Source organism: Lutra lutra, chromosome 6, assembly GCF_902655055.1.
Source record: "Lutra lutra chromosome 6, mLutLut1.2, whole genome shotgun sequence".
In the NCBI taxonomy this organism is placed as follows: Eukaryota; Metazoa; Chordata; class Mammalia; order Carnivora; family Mustelidae; genus Lutra; species Lutra lutra.
The window spans coordinates 99546383-99557307 of record NC_062283.1 but is presented as its reverse complement, the minus strand read 5'-3'; the positions used below and the strand labels follow the sequence as shown (position 1 = coordinate 99557307).

At 50.3% G+C, this 10925-nt stretch overlaps 1 protein-coding gene across 1 annotated transcript in view; it reads left to right on the top strand.

The window, feature by feature from the left end:
• Positions 1-473: 473 nt before the first annotated feature.
• ZC3H12D (zinc finger CCCH-type containing 12D) overlaps positions 474-10925 on the top strand; it is a 29785-nt gene continuing 19333 nt past the window's right edge. The window contains exons 1-3 of the mRNA XM_047734233.1: positions 474-624; positions 814-1017; positions 8899-9255. Coding sequence (XP_047590189.1) covers positions 8951-9255 — 305 coding nt within the window. The 5' untranslated portion in view covers positions 474-624; positions 814-1017; positions 8899-8950. The remainder of the gene's footprint in view (positions 625-813; positions 1018-8898; positions 9256-10925) is intronic.

Genomic DNA, 10925 nt, shown 5'->3' with positions numbered 1-10925 from the left:
TAAAATCTTTTAAAAAAGAAAAAGAAGAGCAGCAAATTCCAGTCAACTTGTGCCGTTCCTGAACTCTCAGATTCTAAACCCAGTTTGACCAACTTTTCCACTGGTGTCCTCAGGCAAGTCACTTTAGAGACCTGTCACTGTTGGGAGGTGGAGGTGGGCCAATTGTGGTGCCTGTTTTCTGCTCTCACTCTGACCCCATCGGGCCTCCCCCAATGCAGGAAACAGATGCCGAGTTCAGGGTGTGCTGCCCCTGGCTGCTTGGCAGATGCCCTTGTCAGGTGGGCCCCCTGTCAGGCTCCCAGCTCCGTGGCTGGAGAAGCTGGTGCCGCCCCATCCAGAGCCACATCGTGGACACTCCCCATCCTGATGCAGACGGAGGCCCATCCCCTGAGCCTGAAGGCTTCTGTGACTCATGTGGGACTCTGACATTGGGGCCAGGGTCCTTCTCTGCGCCCAGGCGCCTGGGCACCCCGAGCTGGTAGGCATTCCTGTTCTCTCCTGGATGCTCGTCACTCCTGCACGCTTTAGTTCTGTGAAGTCAAGAGCACTAACCCTCCTCGGGAGCACTTCGTAGCAGATGCTCTTCTCTGCTGAAGGCCTGAGTGGAAACGTGGAGCGGAAACTGTGAGCGCGTTTGTTCTCTGAGTCTCTCCTGGCTTTCCTGTGCAGCCTGCCCGTGCCCTCAGAGAGATTGTTTTGCATGTGGTTGTTAAACTTTGATTCGGTGACTCATGCTGGGGCGAAGGCTTCACATCTGCCTCCCTCATTTGATTGCTTTCTTCTTTTCCTTTTTTTTTTTTTTTTTTTTTAAAGCTCAAAGCAAAACTACCTTGGCAGCTGACCGTGACTCTGGCGTCCAGGAAGGGGAGCTTTGGTGTGAAGTGCCTCCTGATGGCTGTGTGGCCCAGCCGGGCTGTGCTCCCCCAGCTCCAGTGACGCCTGGCTAACTGGGAGGACAGCCGGGGTGCAGAGGGGAACTTGAGCCCACCGTGGGGGCTGGAGCTACGCGTTCTGCCGGTGAGTGCCTGACCCAGCCATCAGTCATTGTGACAGGCCCCTTGAAGACTCCGGTCCAGGGGCGGAGGAGACAGTACTGGGGAGAGGGGGCAGGTTGGAGGGCTGTTCTTGGATTAGCATTATTTTGAGCGATTTGATTTCCTGTGTCTTACATGATGTTCAGTATGCAGATAAAAAAAAATTAGATGAAATCCTTGCTCATTTTAGCACAATTATATTTAATTTCAAGAGGGCTTTCATAGGAGAAAGATTAATTGGAGGAACTCTTCAGTTTAAGGAAAAACTCCCTCTGGGATCTTTTTATTTTTTTTAATTTTTATTAAGATTTTATTTGTTTATTTGACAAAGAGAGTGAGAGATCATGAGTCGGCAGAGAGGCAGGCAGAGAGAGAGTGGGAAGCAGGCTCCCCTCTGAGCAGAGAGCCCGATGTGGGGCTCGTTCCTAGGACCCTGAGATCATTACCTGAGCAGAAGGCAGAGGCTTAACCCACTGAGCCACCCAGCTGCCCATCCTGCTGGGATCTTTGAAGATATTTTAATTTTATGAAATCAGAAGGTCTAGAACTCTCAGGCACATTTTCAACCTGTCTCAAGGCTCTTGAAAGCATGTCTTAGACTAGATACTGATTTGTGAGTGTCTAGTTTCCTCGCTGATCAGGAAGATCTGGGAGCAGCCCCAAGCCCCATCTCCCCCTAAAGGATGGCTCTGTGGTCTTTGAGAAGGCCCATGAGGATATGGAAATAAATCGTAATGGCAGGCACTGAAGACAATTTTAGCTAATTCCCTGTGGCTATGAGAAACCTTAGCCATGCCTCTGGGATTATGAAGTGGCCTCCAAGTCCAGGTGATGCCAGCCCAGGAGCTCGGACACCTGAAACGTGAGTATGGTGCGTGTGGAAGATAGTAGAGGGTGGTTTTTGGAAAAACTTGGTTCAGAGCTGCCCTGGGTTATGGATCAGGGCTTCTATGTATATACTTGTGTGTCTATCCAAAGTAACCTGTAGCAGTACAGAAGGGAAAGGGACAAGTTCAAGGAGAAAACAAAAGGCCAGCCCACCCAGGCTCACAGCAGCGCTACTCAACAATGGCCAAAAGGTGGCAGCACCCCAAGCGTCCATCCACAGGTGAATGGAGAAACACAAGGTGGTCTCTATACACGATGGAAAATTAATTCAGCCTTAAAAAGGAAGAAAACTCTGACATATGCTTGCAACAGAGTGAACCTGGAAAACATTATGCTGAATGAAATAAACCAGTTAGAAAAGGACAAATACTGTATGATTACACTTCTAGAAGTCACCCAGAGTAGTCAGAGTCATAGAGACAGAGTAGCTGTGGTTCCCAGAGGCAGGTGGGGGAGAGAGGGTGGGGTGTTAGTGTCTAATGGGGACAGGGTTTCAGTCTTACGAGATGAGAAAGTTCTGGAAATGGATGGTGAGTGACGGTTGCTTCATGCCACTGAACTGCACTCCTAGAAATAGTTCCTATGGTAAATTTTATGTTATGTATAATTTACCACAATTTAAAAAAAAAATTATAATGCCCTTTAAAAATCCCCCAAAATCCAGGCCCAGAACACAAATCTTGTGGGCTGAAGTTTTCGCCTTTCTGTGACTTCCCCAAAATCTAACTGACGACTCCACTGACCTGAGCTGAACTAGAACACTGCACAGACTGTGTTCACAAGAGCTTTGTCCTCACCATGGGGGTGACTTCTGGTGGTTGTAATGTGCTGGACTGGTCTGGGGCTCACAGAGGTGAACGGAAACGCATTTGAGGGTCAAGGCCAACGTGATGAATGCACACACCCCAAGGCCCATGGGCTTGCCTTGTTCTGTGGCCCCCTGAGCAGCCCCGGGCAGCACCCTCTGGGCCAGGCCGTAACAGGAGTCACTACCCTTGGGAGTCTAGTCCCTTCCATTTATTAGCTGCAGGACCCTGGGTAAGCTGGCAAGACCTCTCTTTTCTTTAGTTTTCTTACTTGCAGCATGAATCATGAGGTAGCCTGTTTCCATCTCCCACAGAGGTCAAGATCTCCAAAGTTAACATGTAAGAAAGCACCTTTTCACTATAAAACACTGGGTGCCTGGGAGCTGCTGGCTCTCTTTGCGTCTGATCTCTCTAACATCCCCTTCTTCTCTCCTTCTTCAGTTACTTGTGCATTCTCCTCCTCACGGGCTCTTCCAGTCAGAGGTTAAGGACCTCAGCCTGGGCTGGCTGACTCTGGGAGGAACAGGTCTGCTCTGATTCCCATTCTTAGAAAGTTCTCCCACTCCTCCCTCCCTCTTCCTTCCTTCCTTTCCTGCTCTTTTGTGAGTCCACCTCCAACGCTGGATTCAACGCGAACCCATCTCCATGGCTGCCTTGACCATGAACTGCAGGGAAGTGCTGGGAGCACCATAAGAGCTCCGGAGGAGACTGAAGATTTTCACACTGTTACTGATTAATCATCTGTGCTGTTTGTGACTTCCAGTCAAGCTTGAGGAAGAAAACTGAAATGAAATTGTTCATACTTTCAGGACTTAAAAATAGAAAGGGGTAAGAAGCTGCTGACAGTGTTGTAGCTCAAAGACTGGAGCATCTCAAGGGGAGGGTGGTAGCCTGAGGGCCAGGGGAGGCTCCTGAGGACAGACGCCACCATCCGCCTTCGCTCCCACCTCAGGTTTCTTATTTAGAAATTTTAAAAGGAAATGAAGTTGGTTTTAAAAATCTCAAGGGGGCAGAGAAAGCCTCTGAAGTAGGTGGATTCTTTCAGTTAATTTTGTGTGAAAACAGCTGCCTGTCCCACGCATAACCTTTCAAAAGTCTCCTTAGAAAAGGGGCTCTTTTGGGGTGCCTGGCTGGCTCAGTGGCTGGAGCATGCAACTCTTGATCTCGGGGCTGTGGGTTCGAGCCCCACGTTGGGTGTGGAGATTACTTCCAAAAAATAAAATCTTAAAAAAAAAGTAAGAAGAAATGAACTCTTTTGGAACCTATGGGTGCTGTGGAGAGCTGCTGAGGACGGGGCCTCAATATGGCCGCTCTCATTCCCCCAGCCCAGGTAAAAGCCCCAGGTCTCTTCCTTTTGAAAATGTTTATGATGCTGTCATACCAGACCACAGAGTTCTAAAACAAGCATGGACTCTCCTTGCAGCTCTTACGTTGTGACTAAAGAGAAGTCACCCAGCTCAGCTATATTTTGGTTTTTCCATTTCTGTAGTAGTAAGATATTACTTCCATCTTGAACACAACTCTAAGTAACATGTCACTTTTGGCATCTACATATTGTCAGTCTCTGCCTCTTACTATATAACCTTGACCCTGGGCCATTCGGAGCCTTAGTTTCTTCACCTGTGAAAAGGGAAGGCTGTTATCTCTCATCTCCCCCCAGGCGTGATGGGAAGTTGAAGGAAGAGTCTGTACACGAAGGTCATGTGGAAACACTGAACACGAACTGCTGTGTTCATGCTGCCTGGGAAGCCTTTTTTCTTTTTCCCTCTCTCTCACTTTCATTCCCTCTCTCTCTTCTTTCTCCCAGCCTTCCTCTCTCTTCTCTTCTCTGTCCTCTGGATCAAAAGAAGTGCCACCTGCACGCATAAGCAGGGAGACGTGGAGGTGAGGGTGTAGCTGGGCTAGCAGGATTGGGAAGGACGGAGATGACAGCGGTCAGGTCTGGGGCAGGAAGGGGCAGGCCTCCGGAAAGAGGGAGGAAGGGTCCGGATGAAACCCATGGTCTTCCAGGGACAATGAGCAATGCCTGGTGTGAGGCTAGCCTGCTAGGCTGGGTGAGTGTCCTCTTCCTCCATGGAAAGACCAAAGCTGGACCCCAGTCTGAGAGAACTATCATCCCTAGGGGAAGGACTGGTTGCTGGTCAAGGAGCAGAAGGTGAAGATGGACTAGAAGATCATGGTCAAGGGGGTTGGGGAGGGGGCCAGGCCTGGTGGAGAGGGCTGTGACTCTCCTGATCGAGATCTATGACATTTAGTCTGTACAGGATGGAGGGACAGAAATCTTGGTCCGTGGACTGGCTGGATTAGTGTTGTGGTGGGTGGGATTGTGGTGAGGAGCCCTCCCCAGGATCCCTTGGGAGAGATAGCACAGCTCTTCCCCAACTGGGAAAAGCCAGCTGGTCCTTCATTGTCCAGTTCTGTGAGGGCCTTTCTGGCCTTTCCTTTCCCCTCAAAGGAAGATAAGTCCTTCCTCACCTGAGTGTTTTTTTTTTTTTTAAGATTTTATTTATTTATTTGACAGAGAGAGATCACAAGCAGGCGGAAAGGCAGAGAGAGAAGAGGAAGCAGGCTCCCCGCTGAGCAGAGAGCTTGGTGAGGGGCTCGATCCCAGGACCCTGAGATCATGACCTGAGCTGAAGGCAGAGGCTTAACCCATCGAGCCACCCAGGCACCCCCTCACCTGAGTTTTGAAAGCACATTTTTTTTTCTATTTGAAAGTATTGTGCTTATTGTCATGATTTATGACTTGTTATTTACATTTTTGGTCTGTTTTCCTGAATAGGTCAAGAACAAATTGAAATTGGACTGTATATTAGTTTTTATGGAACTGGGTCCCAGCACAGTGCCTAGTGCCTAGGAGGTGATCAGGAAGTGTTTATTACATGAATGAATGCATGATGGATGGATGAATGAATGGATGAACTAGGGTGCTGTGATGTAAAGCAGAGGCTGTGCTTGTGAAAAATGTGCAGGAAGTAGAAATTGTCCTGTTGGGTATAGAAGGGAGGGAAAGGGAAGAGTGAGAGGTGACCTTGAGATTCCTTCTTGGGGTCTGTGGAATGCCATTCAATGAGATGGGGACCCAAGAAAAAATATTTCAGGAGGGAAGATTATTTTCAGCTTTGGGAATTAACTGAAGAAAACTTTGTTGAACTCTCCAATATACTAGCACTGCCAGGCGTTGGTGATTCTGAGGCACATAGGTGGGAATGTAGTTCACAGTTTCTTGAGATACAGATAAATGACACATCAGTGCATTCTAATAGAGGTGTGAGCAAAGTGTCTGGTAGACAGATGACCAAGCCACTCATTCTGTTTGCGAATTCAGGGCTGATGAGCTGAATCTTGAGGTTTGCCAAACCAACAAGAGCATTCCAGGTAGAGAGGAAAGTATATGCAGAAACACAGTGGATGAGAACCTTCTGGAATGCTTGGGGAGTGGGGAGGGATTCAGCAGGGCTCAAAACAAAGGGCCAGGTGGGCCAGTGGCGGGCGGCAGGTGGACCAGGGTCAGCACTGTGTGGGGACAGCTCGCAGGCTGCCCATGGGAGTCTGGCAGTGAGTTAGATATGGGATGGAGAAGAGAGGAGTCGGGGGGGGGGGGAGGGGGGAGGAGGGAGGGGAGGTAGGCAGATGGGGGTGAGAGTGGCCAGGGTGAAGGAGGGAAAGACCCTGTGCCTCTGTCCCGGGGCCTTGGGTGACATGTCTATGTGTCATCTCCATGGAACCATCTTCTTGGAAATACCTACTGGAAAGCTCTGGATTTAAGAAGAAACTTTTGGTTTCAGAACTCCTTTTCACTTTTAATAACTATTGGGGATGCCAAAGAGCTTTCGTTCTTGTGGGGTTCTAGCTATCCATTGATAGGCACCCTATGAGAAACTAAAATTAAGAAATTAAACAATATTCCTTTACCTAAAATAACCATAAATCATTACATTAATATAAATGATGCATTTTTATGAAAAATAACTCTATTTTCCCAAACGAGAAAATGTGTAAGGAGACTGACACTGATTTACGCTGTGCAAATCTCTAATATGTGGCTTAAAAGAAAGGGGCTGGGTTTGCCTCTCGCCTTCTGCGTTCACTCTGCTGCAACATCACACCACACCTGCTCTCAGGAACACTTACTTCATGGTGTACTGGTAAGGATGAGAGCGGTGGGGAAAAAAAAGCAAATAACCTTAGTGTTACTACGAAAACAGTTTTTACTTTGAAGTCTCCATGAAAGGGTCTTAGGCCTTCCCTGAATTTCCACGGACCACACTTAGACCACACATTTCCACTCAGCAAATGTTGGGCAAGTGATTCTGAGCTCCCCGGACACTTCATTCAAATAGCACGCATGCCATTTGCCTCACAGATTTATAATGCGGTGCGGGGGGGAGGTGCCTGGTGCTTAGCGAGGTCTCAGCCCGAAGTGCAGCCGTGGACAGCCCTCCCCCTGCCCACGCCCGCTCAGGGTCCGGAGGCTGGTGTGTGTGTGTGTGTGTGTGTGTGTGTGTGTGTGTGTAAGGGCAATGTAAGGGCAAGTAGGGAGCATGACTGGGAGAGCAGACTGCCTGGGTAGGACCTCATCGTCAAACACATGAGCAGAGACCAAAGAAAGAGCTGGACAGACTTAGAAGACTCAGGCCAAGTTGTAGGGCGTCAGGGAGAAGAGTTTCAGGAAGAGGTGGTCCAAAATATTTTCCAAATGTTTTGATTTAAAATGATATGCGAGGGTGTGGTCCCGAGAGCCGTTGAGAGCAGAGGAGAGTTTGCCTAAGGCCCTGGAAGCTGTTGTTGGATTCAGCTGCCGAAGCCCTATTCCTGCCAGAGCCGGTGGGGGGCCGTTGAGTTGGGGCTCCAGCCTCAGCAGAGTGGCCCTGCAGAGAACGGGGAGCCCCGCTGAGAACCTGGTAGGAAGTCGAGGTTGCTGCCAAGGTGTGGGCAGGAGACTAGGGAGGGGAGGTAGGGCACCTGTGCTGCTGGGAAGAGGGCAGGTGACAGGTTGGATGCGTTCAGGGGTGCGCTGAGCCTGATCTGTAACAGGGGCAAAGGGAAGGCAAGCTCTGCTTCCATCATCTAGCAGAAGGTTACTCACCACGTTCACTGGGCAAATCTGCGTGGAGAGTCTGCTGGGCTAGGCGCTGTCCTCGATGCAGAGGATACAGCAAACCCCGGAACAGATATACTGGCACAGAAAGGGTTCCCAGATGCATTTTTAATAAGAAAAGCAAGTGGCTGAATACTCATCTATTTATGGAAAAACAACCCCACTAAGACAGTGTATATGTGGATCTATTGGATCCGCAAGCCAGGACATCGGAAAAGCACGGGAAGGATACAAAGAGCATGAGAGGCAAGTGGGATTTGGAGTTTGTAGGAAGAGGCATTGTATCTTTTTATTCTTTTTGCTTGAGCATTGTTTCATTTTTCTTCACAGGAACTATAATTTTATGACCCTTTCTTTTTTAAGATCTACTTATTTTAGAAAGAGAGCGTGCACACAGTGGCGGGGGGAGGGGCAGTGGGAAGGGGGACGACAGACCCCACTGAGCGCAGAGCTGGCTTCAATCTCAAAACCCTGAGATCATGACCTGAGCAGAAACCAAGAGTCCAAGGCTTAACGGACTGAGTCACCTAGCCATCCCTAACTCTCCTCTTCTTATAAGGACACTAGTCATATTGGATCAGGGATCATCCTAATGACCTCATTTTAACTTAATCAACTCTCATTTTAACTTAATCAACAGAGTCACAATCTGAGGGACTGGGAGATAGGGCTTCAGCATATGAATTTGGGGGATGGGGCTGCTGTTCAGCGCAGGACGGAGTGACGGAGCCTCAGGAACATTCCTCTGGCCTGTCCGTGCACAAATGTTCCCAGCGCTGGGTGGTCTGCTCAGCTGCCCTCGGTGTCTCTGACCAGAGGGTCCTTGGGGGGGGGGGAGGATCCTGGGGTGGGGGGCTGAAGGCCTCAGAGGTGCTCTAGTAAAAGCAGCACGATTGCATCTGCAGCTCCCCAACCACACTGAGCAACCGAAAATCCCCAAGGGGACCAGGCAACATGATTTCCTGACAGATAAGGCGGGGAGGGAGTGTGCAGAATTTGCCCTCAGTAACCCGACAGTCTCCAAGCCAGGCGGCTCGCAAAACACCTGATGGAGGCTTTTTCTCTTTAGCTCATGACCGCGTGGCCCTGCCAGAAGGAACCGGAGGCCCAGCTGCTGCAGCATGGAGCGCTCAAGCAAGATGGAGTTCTTCCAGAAGCTGGGCTACAGCCGGGAGGATGTGGTCAGAGTGCTGGGCAAACTGGGGGAGGGCGCCCTGGTCAACGATGTGCTGCGGGAGCTGATCCAGACCGGCAGTCGCCCAGGGGCCGATGAGGGCAGCGGGGCGCCCCTGCTCGTTCCCAGGGGCTCCTGCGCGGCCCTGGACTCTGTCCAGCGCAGGCCAGTGGCGGAGCTGGAAGAGGACTGCGGAGGCCCCGCCGGTTCCTTGCGACCCATAGTGATCGATGGCAGCAACGTGGCAATGAGGTACTTCCCTTCATCCTGTAGCCTCAGGGTTGGGAGGACAGTCCCTCTTTCCAGTGGTTTGGTCAAAAGAGTTTTGGGGCTAAAACGGATGGACTTTTGAATCCCCATTCCATACCCTTGGTAGCTGTGCGGCCTTTAGTTAAGTCACTTAATCTCTCTGAGCCTCACTTTTTCCATCTGTACTGTGGGTATAAAACCTTCCTAGAAGGTAGTTGTAAGACCTGGAGCTGCACCCAGTGCCTAGGACAGTGCCTGACAAAGAGTAAGCATTCAGCAGGTAGTTCCTGCTTTCATATTAACCCAGGGAAAGGCTCTCTACTGAGGAGGGCTGTGGGTAACCAGGGAGGAGCCTGGCGTTGGGCGGTGGCAGATTGTGGCTTCTCAGCTGGAGTCTCCCTGAGCAGCTGTGGGACTGGGAAAGTCACAGCACCTCAAGTGTCTTCTGGGACACAGGCTAATAGATAGATAGCTGTGCAGCCTCTCTCAGGGTAACTAGAACCAGATGGGAAAAGGTGCTTGAGTGGCAAGCCGTCTCCTGGGGGCTGCTCCCTACAGGTGGCTGGTGGTGCTGTGGTTCCCCAGCTCCTCTGAGACATGTACCTGTGGCCTGTGAGCTGCAGACACAGTGGTCTGGGCATCTTTGTGTGTTTCTGCAACGAGCGCCTGACGCCTGCATGGCTACATTCAGCTTAGAGACAATCAATCTCACAGTCTCAGCCACACTCCACGTGGGGCAAGGAGGAGACTGTATTCACACAAGGGCAGTTTTGTGCTAAGGGGCTTGAGTTACAGGCCGGCAAAGGGCAGATCTGTAGGAAATCGGTCCCTCGTAGCTGTAAACAGATGACTTCTCCCTTCAAACGCTGAGCCACTGGCTGGAATTGACGAAAGCTGTGTGATCCACAGTGCTGAATGAGTCAGGAGGGTGTCCGTCCTTTGGCTGGCAGATCTAGGGGCTTTCCCCAGGGGGCTGGGGCTCACTTGGAACTTGGCCCTGCAAGATAGAAGTTTGGAATGGTTCCACCCAGAATGGCCCAGCTCTGGGTACTGTCCCTAGGGGTCCCGCTCCACATGTCCTGAGAGTATTGGGTCAAGACTGAGCCAGCCTGGTCACCCTGGGATGCTCCTGGGCTCTCTGGGACATCAGCACACATGCTCCCGTGTAGGGACCTGACAGGTCAGTCTATGAAATCCTGCTTAATTCGAGATCTCAGGGAGAGTTGGAAGGACTTTTAAGAATTTTTAAGGTTCTTAGTGTCCTGGAAAGTCTGAGGATTGTGAGGGGGACCTGGCCTCCAAGCAGGACGAGTCCCCTTTCCTTCTGGAGGTCTGTAGAAAGGAAGCTTTAAAGGTAAAAGGGTATTTCTTTTTTCTTTTTTTTTAAGATTTTATTTATTTATTTGACAGACGGAGATCACAAGTAGGCAGAGAAGCAGGCAGAGAGAGAGGAGGAAGCAGGTTCCCGCTGAGCAGAGAGCCCAATGCAGGGCTTGATGCCAGGACCCTGGGATCATGACCTGAGCCAAAGGCAGAGGCTTTAACCCACTGAGCCACCCAGGCGCCCCTAAAAGGATATTTCTTAAAGTGAAGACCTTTCCAGCCCTAAGACTGTACCAGCTCTGTGATCCCAGATCAGAAGAATAGCTGTGGGCTAGAAGGACTATGTCAGG